Source organism: Eleutherodactylus coqui, chromosome 12, assembly GCF_035609145.1.
Source record: "Eleutherodactylus coqui strain aEleCoq1 chromosome 12, aEleCoq1.hap1, whole genome shotgun sequence".
NCBI lineage: Eukaryota > Metazoa > Chordata > Amphibia > Anura > Eleutherodactylidae > Eleutherodactylus > Eleutherodactylus coqui.
In genome coordinates this window covers 17,348,447-17,364,039 of record NC_089848.1, presented here as the reverse complement: position 1 = coordinate 17,364,039, position 15,593 = coordinate 17,348,447, and the positions used below count along the sequence as shown (strand labels likewise).

The window sequence follows — 15,593 nt, the reverse complement described above, 5'->3', positions numbered from 1 at the left end:
CAACAGTATGTTTAACCCCTTACAGAATTACTAGGCTCAGTGTATTTTTCAATTGAAATAGGAATCGGTTCCTTGTGTTTTGATGCCTCTTGCTCACACATCATGCTGTTTCCCCCGAGTCCATTTTACATGCAAGGGAAAGCTTGAAATTTCAAAGGCTTTCTGTGTGGTGTGTCTTCATATTATACAGAATAGCAGCCATTTTGAGAGATTTCAAATTGTATGGCCTGATTACTAGATGTGAGGTCGCTGTAGTCAACTCTTTACAAAGGCTGCTAGAATCCATTTAGTATAAATGTATGAAACATATCAGATATGATTAGAATATATTAGAAAGCATAAGGCTGTATTTACACAAGCGAGTCAGTGAAAATCTGACCTACATCGCACTAGTTTTCCTGTGATTTTCACACATATACATTGCATTTCATCATTTTTGCATGTATGTGAAAAAAACGCATGTGGTTTCTATAGTTAAAATGCAAAAAAGAGCATTCTGTCCACATGCAAATCATATGGCATGCGAGTGCAACGTTATTTTTTTTTTTATGCTTTGACAGTAATGCTCTTCTATAATACAATACAGCATTAGAAAACATATAATGTAATTTTACTAACAAAGTAATGACGTTTAATGTAGAAAAGTCTTTTATACATGAGGCCAAGAACCTGAGAACTAAATCTTAACGTAAGATGGCATTAAAGTGGCTCTCTGGCGAAAACACATTTTTCCATCCCTGCACCTTTTACCTGATTGCTGGACATCTCTGTATATTGCAGTCACTTCCATGCAGTGCAGCCCCATGTGTGATATTTATCAGGTACCATCTTGATGTTGAGATTTCACTATTCTATACTTTCAATCCCATGATGCATTAGCACAGCATTACATGAGTAGCTACTTCTGTTATATTCTGTATTCATCTAAATAAGCTGCAGATCATAAGTAATGCAGCCAGGAGGATGATCTGTGTTCTCCTCCATTATAGCTGTGTGCCAGAAGCTGTGTGATCATTGTTAGTAACTGTTATAAGAGAGTCTGAGCTCCCTTCTGAAAAGGTTTGGGGTACACGCTATGTAGTATCATCACACAGGAATTATGCTGACTGCAAAACTGACCAATTTGAAAACACACAAACCCAAGTAAATCTGAGCTGGTCAGAAATGAGATCACATGACCTCCTGTGGAAAAAGAATCCGGGGGTTTCAAATGGACAGGAATGACAAACCAACGTAACGCAAGTTGACATATATGTACTGAGGGGCTAGCTACATAATAAATGAAAAAACAAATTTGCCGGAGTGTCCATTTTAGGATGTGAAGATCAGTTCTAAGGCATCTGACTCAAGTAATTATTGTAATGCTCAACAAGACTTTGCTAAAAGACTAAATTTGGTTTTATATTTTTGTAATCAAGTATTTCCATTTGGACCTGGTTGGGATGGCAAATATTCTAAGGCCTCATGTCCACGGGGAAAATAAGATCCGCTGCAGATTCTCCATGTAGAATCTGCAGCGGGTCCCTCCTGCCCCGCGGACATGAGCGCTGAAAATAAGAATTTAAAAGCATTTACCTATCCGGCGCGGGCGGAGAAGGTCAGCTGTTCCTCACGGCCGGATCTTCATTTTCGGCCGGCGGATGAATTCCTGACGCCGGCGGCACGTCGCCGGCACGTCGTCGACGTGCCGCGCGCATGCGCCGGGCACATCCGCCGAGCCGAAGCAAGGGAGATGCGGCCGTGAGGAAGAGCAGAGCTTCGCGGCCCGCTGCGAGTGAGTAAATGCTTTAAATTCCTATTTTAGGTCTCCCGCGGGAGACCCGCACGAAAATGGAGCATGGTCCAGATTTTTCCATGCTCCATTTTTTTTTAAATCCCTTTTATTGACGATCCGCGGGTATTTATCTACCCGCGGGTGGTCAATGTATCCCTATGGGATGCGGATCCGCATGCGGGAGATCCGCTGCGGATCTTAAATCATATTTTGCCCGTGGACATGAGCCCTAAAGAGATTCCAATTAGTGCTTTTATTACAGCTCAACTATATAAATAGGAGCAACAGATGAGCAACAATAAAAGTTATACATTTTTAGGAAACTTTTTTTTTTGTAGGAATCCAATAGTCTTATGATATTATACCAGCAGGGTACAGTAAATGCCCTTAATACCACCACAGCAGTCATGCGGCTTCCTTCCTTTACCGTCCACATTATGGCTTATGAAAGCTTTTTTCATGAATACAATACAATAACCCTCCAGAAAAAAAATGTTTCAGATGAAAGTAGTAGGCTTGATTTCTCACAGACTGCATCACGGAATAAGAATTCTTTTACTTTTCACTGAAGTTGCAGAATAAAAAGAAAACACATTACACAGTCTTTGACATGTTGAAGCCAAGATGTCTATCCTCTTCCATCTACCAAGTACAAATGCTTGTTTGTTTGTTTTGTCTTTGCTTTACCTTAATTAGAAATAGATTGCTGATCCTCGGGCTGACTGGCAGGTATTCGGCCAGTGAGTTGATAAAGAAGACAAAAAAATTGAATATCCCATAAACACCAAATAATGCAAGCATCCGCTGAAAAGGGAGCATTATGTAGCTCTAAATTAATATGTCACTCTTGTCAACTGCTTGTATTCCCTGGTGCTGCAGACTGCTCAAGAGGAGAGGATGCAGAGTCGCACGTCTGGGCTGATAGTTGGATGCATTATGAAGTCAGTCATGTGTATTTACTTCCAAAGCCTTGAAATCATGAATACTTAGATGTAACATTTATTTTATTAAATCTAAGGGAATGTGGATGACCATGCCTGCCTCAGAAGAGCATTCAGAGCAACTGACAAAAGAAGCTGGGGGTGTATTTTATATACATTGTTAATAAAGGAATCCCTCCTATTCTGCATAAAAAGAGGTGTACAAGCATCATGGAAGAGGATCTGTCAGCCTAATGTGCTGTCCACGTAAAGGTAGCTTGTTACAGCTACAGGTCTGTACTAATAGTCAAAAACATCACAAAATAAAACCAACATTTTGTGCTCTGAGGCTATAAGCACTGAAAGAATACACCGGGCACGTCAGTTTATGGTGTATTCATGAGGTGAGTGCTTGCGCTGCCACTCTGGCAGATAGAGCGCTCAACTCATGAATACATTGGACTCCTAAACTACACTACTAAAAAAACATTTTGGGAACACTTAAGCATGACAGTATTGCTAAGGTTGTGCATCTGGGACCTGTGGTTCTATATAGGTTTCCTTGTGCACACCTTCACAGGTTGGGGTTAATTGAGCTTGCTGGGTGTGGTATTCTCCAGCAGTCAATCCTCCTGGTCTGCAGCAGATAACTACCAACAAACCCTTGGGAGAGATCGCTGGTCATTCTAGTGCTTTATGTATCACTCAGAGCTGGTGATTGCATGCTTGTTTGAAGTGTGTCTCTCCTCCCTTGAAGACGGTCTGGGCACTTGCTGTCGGTGTTCTTGCTTCAGCTTGACAAAGGTCCTGTTTCTTGGACCGAAACGTTGCTGTTTTTATCATGGGAGAATAAAGGACTGTGTTTTTCAAACATACCTGGATGCTGCCATACTTCACCGTTCATCTTTATTTCCCTGGTGTGAGGACACTTAGACTGGCTATGGTTACTAGTGGTATGCATGTGAGCTCTGGGTGGGGTCTGTGTTGTATGCACTACCCGTTGTATATTGGTGTGAATAGTGACTTGTGTTGTATGTCTGTGCAAGTGGCCAGACATGAGGTGTGTGCAGTCTTGTTTTATGTGGTATGTGTTACACTGTATGTTGGTGTGAACAGTTACATATGTTAGGTCTGTGCAGAGTGCCAAACATGCTTTATGTGCTGACCTGTTCTGTGTACAGTGTGTGTGTGTGTGTGTGTGTGTGTGTGTGAACAGTGTCGTTTCCTGTGTGTTTAGTGCATCTCTCCAGCTCCCTGATCAGGGATAGCTAGGTTCTAGAAGAAAGCCGTGGGGCCGACCTTATCAGGACGATGTCCCCGCTTTTAGGCAGGCCCCCACTTTTCCTGGTTAGTAAGGGACAGGGGTCTTTCCATCTTAGCCTGGAGAAGTGCAATTGGTCTGTGCAAGTACTGTATGTGTGTGTTTGCGGTTTGAAATTGACACGTTTGCATCTGTTCTGAGGAGTGGCGCTGTTGGACGCCAAGCGGACGTAACAAGTATAACCCAAAGTCACTTACACTGCACGGATCTCAATCTCTCCCACTGAAAAGTAGAAGAAATTGTAAATTAATTTTAACCTGCTTTGGAGCAAATGAATGTAACAACCAGTGCACTGTAGAGACAACCCTACCCCAACGATCAAAACTTCTGACAAACCTGTTCCTTTGACATGTCAAAAGTTCTTAGAAAGTGCAGTTACACATCAGTGTTTTTAAACCGTGTATGTGTCTGGCATATTCTTTTGGTGTGCAAGCAAAGAGCACATTGTTTGTGCTGTCTTAGCTACTAGTAGTAACAATTTGTAACTAATATGCAGATCCGCTTTTATGAATAACTTTGACATTAGAGACATTCTATTCATTTTTATATACACCTCAAATAGTGTTGTCATGATTCAGAAATCTGGAACCATTGAACATTTAGGCCTAAAGTGAATGTCATCTGATGAACACCACTTAATTTGTACCTCCAAAATTGTCTTCTGTTTATTTTAATTATAGGACTTTACATGGGTTAGAGCTCCTTTTTTTCTGATACAGTGCTGCAAATCCTTTATAGGCATAGCGGGAATGCCATCGACACATTAAATGGTTGGGTGGTCCCACCAAAAGTGGCAAGTTCGGTTGTCATTAGTATAATGTGTATGGCCACATTTAGAATTTTTGATTACAGTAATAATCGTGGTGATATACTGTACTATAAGTGTCATCATTGATTTCAAGTCTGTGAAATGTAGAGACTGTGAATTAATATGTTAATACATTCACATGAGACTTGTAGGCCAAGGACAGAACATTGATACTAAGCAACCAATGAGATTCCTTTAATTGTTTTTTTTTTTACTTTTACTTTTTTGCACTTGTAGTTTATCACTTCTGTTATTATCTGCCAGATCTGTCGTACTTGGTTGTTTTTGGTTGTATCAAAATAAACTCTGACTGGGATTTGAAACAGCCAAATGTGGTCATACATCTTCAATAGATATACAATGAGTGTATAAAGAGAAAAAAAAATAATTACTGATGACTTCTGGTTTCTAGTTAGGTGAGAAACTTCTAATTTATTTGATTTCTAATATCTATTGCATTGCATATTAAGCTATGTTTACATCTGCAGCGGATGTCCAAATAGGGACAGGATAGTGCAGCATATTGTGAAATTATAGTGAATGGGGTCAGTCTGGTGTCTGTGCAGGAGACGGCATTTCCATTGTCTTTCTTTGTTGGACTCCGAGGATAGAGACAAACAACGGAACCCCAAAGTTCTGGTATTGAACCCTTTAGTTGGCTTGTGCACTCATATTATGATTCTATGAAAAAGCATTGTATACAATACAAACCTTGCAAGATTTTCGAGCAGCAGAGATATACAATGTACACAAAGCATCTATTAAATAGAGACGCAGAATTTTACATTCACGTAACATAATGCACTGTAGGAGCGTATGAATACTCGTTAGTTCTGCTTTAAATATACGTGTGGTGCTATCTGGAGCATGAAATGTATCCCAAGATGATTACTCTCTGTCGGTCTAATAGAAGGCAAGATGTATTTGTTCTGTTCTCACATTGAAATGCTTGAGTGTGTTTCATTAGGTCTTATATTTGCTAGCTTTTTGTGTAAGTTTCCATTTTTATAACCAATGTTTGGTTGCAGTTAAACACTTTTGGGTTTTCTGTTTCAGTTCCCTTTTTCTCCTTAAATACAAAGACTTACGTTATATGTAAAGGTATAAATGAAAATCAAGATGGTGGACTTGTGATTATTGGTTGCGTCAATGGTTGTATATATTCAGTTTTCTAGCATTATTGTCCCATGTGAATTGGTGGAACTACAATACGTGGAAATGCCTTAAATGTTGACTTCGTTGCGAATTGGCTGGAATGGACACTTGGCAAAGTTCAAGGCTTTCGTATGTACGTTGTAGTAAGTAGATGGCATATCCATTTATCTATCTAGAGGGCGTCGTGCATAAATACCAGCCCACATGGCATCTGATGAGATGAATTATTGATATTTGTACCTTGTGTATTTAGTTCCATGCTCTGTATATTTCAAGACTGAATTACATATTTTGTAACATTTACTTTATACCAAAACTGTGGAGGGAAAAAAAAAATCGAAATTTGAGGTATTAGTGGCAGCCCTTTTGTTGATCTTGGCCCTGGAAATATATGGGCTAGACATATTCTTGACTAGTAATACTTTTCTTTTACTTTATCAACAGTAATATATTGCGTAATCCCTTCAACCTCTTTTAAAGAGATTTAAGCACATTAACAAGTGTATAAACCTTCATTAACCTGTGCCATGATAGTATTAATATGCAAAGTGGCTGCACTTTCAGTATGATAGGTAATAGCAGTGATAGCACTAGAAAAATATGAGTTTCATGCACAATTGCTATTTTGTTGGTCTGCATAATAATTGCAGGTCAATGACTAGATAAATTGTAGCTTAGTAATGTATATCTTCCAGTGTCAGTCTTCTAGAATATATTGTATGTATCTCCCATTCAAGACAAAAATGCACTTTTACTATAATCTCATGTAGGGACTCCTGACGTTGACTATGAATTATTGTCTAGTTGTCAAGCAGAATTCCTCCCTTGACAGCTCATATCAGTAAATGCTACCTTCTGTCTCAAAAAGACAGAAATCCTATTGAGTCTATAGTCATTAATGCAATGAAAGGAAGGGATGGATCTGATGCTTTGCATTTACCCAGTATATGGGGATATTAAACTCTAGACATTACATATTTACTGACTTATAGACTCTCACTTTACCAACAACATAATTTCTGAAATTTTACTCTACACAAGGATCTAAAAAAATATAATATATTGAAACAAACAGTTATGTAAATCAGTTTTTGGCTGGCATCAAGCAAAATAGTAGTAAATTGAGCTAATTTTGAGGCCTATAATTTAAACAACTTAATTTATGAGTTACATTGCCAAAATATTATTTTTTTGTAAAATTGTCACTCTCTCTCTGGCCTGGTGAGGGTTTTTCCATTAACCCCTTTAGTGGCACACCCGGAAATCTCCGGGGCTTGCTGCACTGACCATGCAGTTAAATCCTGGAAGATTTCCGGGCACAGCACTAGTGCTGAATTGTGCAGAGCACTGGGCTGTCATCTGAAATCTTCCGGGGTTTTTACTGCATACTCAGTGCAGCAAGCCCCGGAGATTTCCCTGCCATAATATCAACTGTCAAAGTAGTACAGTACTTTCAAAGACTTGCGAGATTAAATTGCATTGCTGACTCATTTAAAAAACCTGCCCTCTGAGGCATGACATGCTAATAATAAACCTGCCACTGAAGGTTAGATTTTTTGGAATCCTTAAAGAGGAAATACACATAAAATATCTATGAATTGTCAGTACGTCATCTTGGTTTGATTTCTCCTTTCGCCAACTTTCTTCTCCATAGGAGATGCCAAGAATTCTGTCCATAATTGGTCATTATTATTTCTAGCAGAGAACACCCTCGCTTACATGAAAGTTATTATGTTAATGTAAAGTCCTCCTTGTCTTGCGATAAGAGCTCTCTTCCTATCCGGTATCATTTGCGGCAGACGTACTCAGTGTCTGGACTGCATCCATTATTTCACTTCCCATAAATCAGTCGAGCAGTCGTGGGTGTGTTCCTTCCCAGATTTCATTTTCTATTCCACTTCAGTCTCTAAATCTATCAGGCCTAATGTCAGGAACATGAGCGAGATTGGCATCAGATGTTTTGTAGACCTTGGGGTTTCCTTGAGCAGAAAGTAGCAGGGTGATTTTCCACAAATCTCGACCCTTTCCCGTTTTGTTTGATTTGAGTCTTTGTTCTGTAAAACAATAAGAAGTTAATTACTCTTCCCACACAGCTCAACTTGATGTGTGTCGCTAATAGAGGAAAAACTAATAAAGGAAAGGAAGGTTTGGATAGCTTTAAAGAGATCATAGTTTATTTTGTTTGTATTTGTAACTCATGACCATGATTTTGCTTTTGAATTATATATGTGAGGCGTATTTTTCTGAACATAGTAAATTTCCGAAAATCCTAAATACTTTGGCAAGCTAATACAGGATGATCAAAAAGAAAAGGTCAATCTAATACATCAGTTGCGGGAGATTTTTCTGGGTATAAACAGCACAATAAACAACAAAACAGCTTGTAGCATTGTGGCATCATCCAGGGGTGCCATGAATTGAATATACGACAATCCCCCTACAAAGTCTAAAGCCATCCATATGCTAGATAAATGTTAGCGGCTCCTAATGACAATCTGTGAAGGGAGCAAGGTCAATGTGCCCAATCTTTTGTTATGATAGGAGATAAACCACTGTCAGAAGTATCTGGTAGTAACTTTCCTCCCATTTAATGAATAAACATGCATGATTGGCTAAGCTACATACCTATGGAAATCTTGGGAAAATAAGTGCATAACATACTTTAAGGAGTTGTCTAGTTTAGAAAACCCTGTTAGGGAACTCTGAGTTTAACTCCTTAGTGACGAGGCCTGTTTGATCCTTAATGACCAGGTCGAATTTAGGGAATCTGGCATGTCACTATAACATAGAATAACTCCGTAACGGTTTTGCATATCCAAGTGATTCTGACATAATTTTTTTGCCACATATTGGACTTCATTAAGGCCCCCTGCAGACGGGCGGAAATTCCGCGGCGGGATTCCCCGCAGAATTTCAGCCCGTACACGCCTGCATAGGATTGCATTACAATACGCAATCCTATGCAGACAGCCGCGGTTTGTCTGCGCGAAATCTCGCGCAAAAAACTAACCGCGGCGTGCTCTATTTCTGTGCGGGGCTCGCGGAGCCCCGCACAGAAACGTCACTGCCCAGTCGCCGGCTCCGCTCTGCGCATGTGCCGGCAGCCGGGACACATGAAAGAGCCAGAGCTGCGGGAGCTTTTTTTTCAGGAAGTAATGCAATTTATAGGAGAAAAATTTAAATTTTATATTTATGTCATTTTTATGTCATAAAACATATCCGTTGTAGCCCCAATATACTTACTGGACACATGGCTAGGCCTGTAATGGAGGGAACACCCTTTGGCTTTCAGGACACAACTGAATGAATTCCAGGCCCCATTGCCATTAGCCATCAAGGTGCCTAAAATCTAGACCCCTTAGACAATCTATATAGGAGTGTACTGAGCATTCTGACCCACAGTTATATTGCAAAAAGTATTATAAAGCAGGTGAAAAATAAATGTTCATTTTTTCTTTGTTTCAAGCAGAAAAATGGGGAGATGCACCCCTAAATTTTTAGCACTAGCTCTTCTGTGTTCAGCAATACCCTTATTTTAGCCTCAATCCGTTTACAGGACACATGGCTAGGCCTATAATGGAGAAAACACCTATTGTCTTTCAAGGCAGAGCTGAATAAATTCCAGGCCCCATTGCACACTTGTGCAGGAAAAGATTGACTCCCTAAAAATAACCCACCACCACCACCCCCTTTTTGGCATTCCATAACTTTTATATGAAAGTAATGCAAACTGTGCAGTATGTCCAAAGACAGGAGTAATTACTGAGGCTAGTTGGGATGGGCACATGGGGCTCTGTGAGGCTTCGTAAGTTTGCTGAGGTGCGGCAGTCTCACACACAAGGCACTCATTAAGCTGCTTCTGGAACTGCAAGAAGGCGAGTGTTCCTGGGGACGACTTGTAAATTACGTATTACATGTAGCGATCTGAATTATACTGCCATATGTAGAATCCACTTGCTGAGGCCCACAGCGGGTTCCAGCTGTGAACGCAGCCGTTATGCATACAGATGTGTAATGTACTGTGCATAAGACGGTCATGCGCAGTTCAATTTTTTTGTTTGTTTATATTCCCTGCGTCGTTGCATAATTGCGTATGAGCTGTGTTTATCTCCGCGACCATAGACCACAACAAACTATATGTCGTGCATATCCGCGGTAAAATAGAACATGCTGCATTCTATTTTCTGCCAGCAGATTGCAGAATTGTGTAATCCAAAACATTTACGTGATCCGTGTATTGCCGCAGACCAAATGCTTGTGGAATCTGCAATCCCTATCTAGTCCTGTGAGAGACGGGCCTAGTGGTAGATTGCTACGTTTTTATACCATTAGATAACGGCGATCACGTGACTGGGGACCGCTCAATGAGGACATTGGTCAATGCTCCAGGCTCTCTGCTACCTTTGATAGTCGGGAGCAAGAAGATTAAAAATTTCCCAGCCCCTCACCCTCCACCCCCTCTTGACTCCTGCGCATATGACAGTCATTTTGCCGGCGGGTGCATGCACATAAGCCAGGAGAAGGTCCGTGGAGGATGATCGCATCGGGGAACAAATGCCGAGGCCTCCGGTAGGAAGTTTCATCTCCTCTCAACGATCGCATCGTTGAGGGTAGATGACACTTTAACTTTTTTATTTATCTTTTACGTGATTGCCATTATCCATTGGATAACAGCATTCACGTGACTAGAGGACCGCTCACCCCGGCCCCCAATGACAGCTCCAGGCTCTCCAGTAGCTGAGAGCAGTACACACACAGACCCCGGGGCTTTAGTCTACAAGGCCAGTGTGTTTTTACAGCCCTGTAGAATAAAGCCACACACATACAGGTTGTGTCTGGGTGGTCTTTAAGGGGATAAGGTGTTTTTAGATGGAACGATTATTGTTCAAATGAGCGAAAGTGAACAAAATAGTTTTGGTCTAAACACTGGCCAACAACCCAAAGCCGAATGATAATTGGCCACTTTTCGTTCGTCGTTCATTTACTGAAGGCTTAAAAATCATCCTTGGCTCGTTCATTTATCGTTCAGTTTATACCGCGCTCATTTAGTGGTTTTCAGTCACTTACAGCGAGTGTGAAAGACTGGACGATTCTAGTTGGAATGAGCCAATGATATATCTGCTGTATATACAGGCTACACAAAAGCGAACCATCTGGCGGTGACATCATTCGCCCCTTTCAAATGAAAATTCGCTCGTCCAATAAAGGGTTTTTCACTATTGATGAGCGAGCATACTCGCAAAGGGCAATTCCTCGATCGAGCATTGCCCTTAACGAGTACCTGCCCGCTCGAGCGAAAATGTTCGGCTGCCGGCGGCGGGCAGGGAGCTGCGGGGAAGGAACGGAGGGGAGATCTCTCTCTCCCTCTCTTCCCCCCCTGCTCCCCCTGCTCTCTCCCGCATTTCACCTGTCACCCGCGCCGGCAGCCGAACCTTTTCTCTCGAGCGGGCAGGTACTCGCTAATGGCAATGCTCGCTCGAGCAATTGCCCTTAGCGAGCATGCTCGCTCATCTCTAGTTCTCACCTATTTCCGGAAGGATAGTGGCTACACAGAGCCTCTCCTGCTTTGAAGGACCTAGCATGTGCTTGCTGTGAACAAGGATCAGGTGGGTCCAGAACATGTAAGCGTGTGTTGCTGTACTCCAGCCCCTCTCTGTACGGGTCTTACTATGCTGACACAAAGGCTTGTACTTTATATGGGACGTGCTGACGCTCCTGATTCACAACTCCGCTGTCCGTTTCTGTTCTGTACCTCCTCATACATACGGATTATTCTGATCCCCAGCTTCTTGAAAACATTTTATTGCCCTGGTACATAAATATGTATATATAACATAAGAAAGCGCAGAGCAGTAGCAGCTAATAAAATCTAGCCGCTTTATGTCATCAATAAATAACCTACACATAAAACGTTTAAAAAATGAGTTGTAGTTTGCAGCACAAAATGAGACGACATCCCGATTGCAAATCACTGAACCAAGTCCTTTTTATTGTAGTGGCCACCTTACGTAAACTTTATGTACAGATGATCTATTATTTATCACACACGCCACACTCAAGGCCTGTGGGCCGAATCTGGGCCGCCTCGTCCCTTTATGTGGCCGTGATGAGGTCTGGCTGCAGAAGGACTGACACTCCACTTTCCCCGAAGAACGCAGCCAGGGCTTGGCAGAGAGGGCGGGGCCAGCACAGGGAGCGGCTGCCATCTTGGATTCTGAGCTCCCGCGCACCACCACACCGCTCTGTTCAACAACTCACATGTGGTGGCACAGCTCTGACCCTCCACCCGGGCACCCTAGCCACCCACCAAGGTAGGAAACTCGGTGATAAAGAGCGCAGAAACCCATCATAGTGCAGAGAGCACTATAGCCATGGTAAAAAGTAGTTACAGTTGGGGCTCATTCACATGGGCATATAAGGTTTTTACGGACCAAAACTCTGCATATTCACTGCATATTTGGACCCTCTTGTTTTTTGGCATGCATATTCACTGTATTTTTCACGTTCGCAAATTAACCAGGCTGCAAGGTCCCATAGATTTCTCCTGCCTTCATGTGTATTTACACAATCCCTTTGACTTTAATGAGTAATTTTTGTCTGTAATACGAACCAAAGTTAGACATTTTTTTTAACCCTTTCCAATCCACTGTCTGACCTCTAAAGACATTATGATTTAAGGTTGTACGGCTTCGATGTTGGAAGACGTCCGTTGGGGTTCTCTTACTGTATATTGCCAGCCTCTTTGCTGTCGGAGCCTATCCAACGTGTCACCTCATGCAGTACTGGCTTTAGCCAGCAGATAGCGCCGTTGTATAACAGCAAAAAAGAGTAAGCCCCCTAGAAAAACCAGAATACAAATTGGATTGGAAAGAGTTAGGGTTGATAAAATACAAACGGGAAAACTGCAGTTGTCTGAATACCCCAATGCAAATCAATGGTGTTTAAGCTGTCTGTACTATGTGCATAATACGAAGCGCAAATACGCTCATGTAAACAAGCTTATATAAACAGCCCTTTAAGGACAACTATAATTCTGATGTTGCCCCTAGTGGAAACGAGTTTGACACCGCTGGCTTATCAGAAACAATGTTCTTGGCTGGATTAAGAATCCAATTACTGCAATGCAATGGGTCTCATCATGGGGTAACTCTGATATGATAATGTACTAGTGCAATCTACTTGATGTGTTTAAGGGGCTTCAGCACTTATAATGAATGCTGCCAAAGCAAACAGTAGTAAAATAGCAAATCATCTGAATTTTTGTCTGTTTCTGAAATTTCTGGGCTTCTGTTCAGCAAATGTGAGGTCATCCCATATAGGACAAGCCGGCTGTTACTCTGTTAGCGACTCTCGTCTCATCGCTGCCTTCCAAGCAAGTTGCTCTTGTTTGTGGTGAGGATTGGGAGTGTGTGTCAAATATAGGGAAAATGTCAAGAATTATGTCCTAGAGAGCTTACACTCCGAAAAGTATGTACAGTTGGCAAATTGTTTTTTTTTTTTTTTCAGTTGATAGTTTGTGTCTGCTTAGTAGGAAGCAGTAACGTGTCCTGAGATCATTCTGTGTTCACTTCTGACAATTTACATTACTATTTTACTTATTTCATGAAGACGATTTTCAGTGATTCTGCCTGTACAGTTGGGTCAAGGTGGTTTCTTCTATGTAATGTGATTTGCCTGTGACTCAGACAATGATCAGTTGAGTACAGTATATATTGCTCTACTGTTAAACTGATAGACATAGTAATCTGCTAATTGTACAGAAAGACATTTTTATAACATCGTACCATAAGTGTCCACCTACTTCAATACCGCAATGAGCATCACATTGAACTACAATTCATTTTAAGATGTAGCAAATAATTTTAAATATTTGTAGACAATAATGTTTGATATGTTTTGTTGTGTATTCTGCAGATAAGTTTTGGTATTGCCGTCTGTCTCCCAATCATAAAGTGTTACACTATGGAGACCTGGAGGAGAGTCCACAAGGAGAGGTTCCCCATGACAATTTGCAGGACAAATGTAAGTAACCTTAAATTTTATTCTCCTAAAGCAACAGAGTTATTGGCTTGTAACTAATTTAAATGGAGTCTGCCAGCATGACAGACTGAAGGATGATTATACGGTACCATTATCTCTGTGCACTGTGACTCCCATCTCTAGATAAAGCTGCAGAAAGGCTTCCCACACCGTATGTTAATTAGCCTCAGACAGTCCGATAGGCGGTTCACATCTGCCAGCAGTCCGGACCCTTTTCTATGTTGATGATAATAACCTTTATTTGTATAGCGCCAACTTATTCTGCAGCGATGTTGATGGACGTCTCCAGCTCCTGCTGCTGTAGACATCATGTGTTTCATGTACAGCGTGTCTGCACTGCACTGAAGTTTTCGGGAGCTCTATAGAAGTTCTCCTGCTCCTGCCCTGGCTGACCCGCACTCCACAGGCAAACAGATCTAAACATTAACCTTTTTGGGACCCACCAATTGCTTGTATGTTTTAAACACCAGCTGAACTGACGAAGGGGTTATCCCCGAAATGCGTTTTCATAAGCTGATCACGTACTTTATTAAATAAAAAGAGGAATTTCCCAAACCTTTGGTCACTTCCTATTTGCTTTAACCTGGAATGTTGCGCCTTCTCCAATGCCAGTTTTTTAGTTCTATTCTCTTACTCTGAGGTCTTGGTGTCATTTTAACCATCATTCAGTTGCTTATTTGTCAGTATGTCAAGTTTAATAGGCAAAAATTAGCTGACAGACGTCCTTTAACCCCTTAACGACCAGCCCATAGTGTTTTTACGTCCTCCCGAAGTGGGCTTTATTCTCTGAGGACGTAAAAACATGTGTCCTGCAGAGAATAAAGCCCCTCGGGCTATGGACGTGACAGCTCCATGCTGTCGGTGTCCGCAGGTAGCCGACAGCATGGAGCTGTCATCCCGGGCTGTACGGACACCCCCCCCCCCCCGGCATTGCGATCGGCGCTATCCAATGGATAGCGCTGATCGCAAAAAAGTAAATAAAAGTTGAAAAAAAGTTACATATTCAGCTGCCCTGATGGATCGGATCCATCGGGGCAGCTGAAATTACTCACCGAGGTCTCCCGATGCTCCGGGCCCCGTAGCCGTCCTTCTGCGCATGCGCGCCAGGTGGCATTACGTCAGCCGCATGCGCAGAAGGCCCGGCGGCGCGGGAAATTTAAAATCTCCTGTAGGTAGCCGGGAGGCAGGAGATGTCAGCGGGGACCGCGGTGAGTGGTCCCCGGTACCGCGATCGTCGTTATCCAATGGATAACGGCGATCGCGGAAAAGTAAAAAAAAGTTTAAAAAAAGAAAAGCTTCACCTCCCCTCATAGATCGGATCCACGAGGGAAGGTGAAAATACTCACCCCGCTTCCTCCATGTCCTCCGGCCGGTCTTCCGGACCCCCCGCTGGCTTCTGCGATGTGCCGATGTGGCGCGCATGCGCAGAAGGCCGGCGAGCCCAGCTAATTCAAAATCTCCCTGCACCCGGCTGTCACAGTTAGCCGAGTGCAGGGAGATATGACTGGGGACCGCTGATGATCACCAACGGATAACGGTGATCATATAAAGTTAAAAAGTAAAAAAAAAAAAAGT

The 15,593-nt window shown here is 42.1% G+C and overlaps 1 protein-coding gene across 3 annotated transcripts in view; it reads left to right on the top strand.

Moving 5' to 3' along the window:
* Positions 1–15,593, top strand: part of ELMO1 (engulfment and cell motility 1) — a 463,885-nt gene that overhangs the window by 411,360 nt on the left and 36,932 nt on the right. For all 3 annotated transcript variants that reach the window (XM_066585169.1, XM_066585170.1, XM_066585171.1), the window contains one exon: positions 13,893–14,000. In XM_066585169.1, the coding sequence (XP_066441266.1) occupies positions 13,893–14,000 (108 nt within the window). The remainder of the gene's footprint in view (positions 1–13,892; positions 14,001–15,593) is intronic.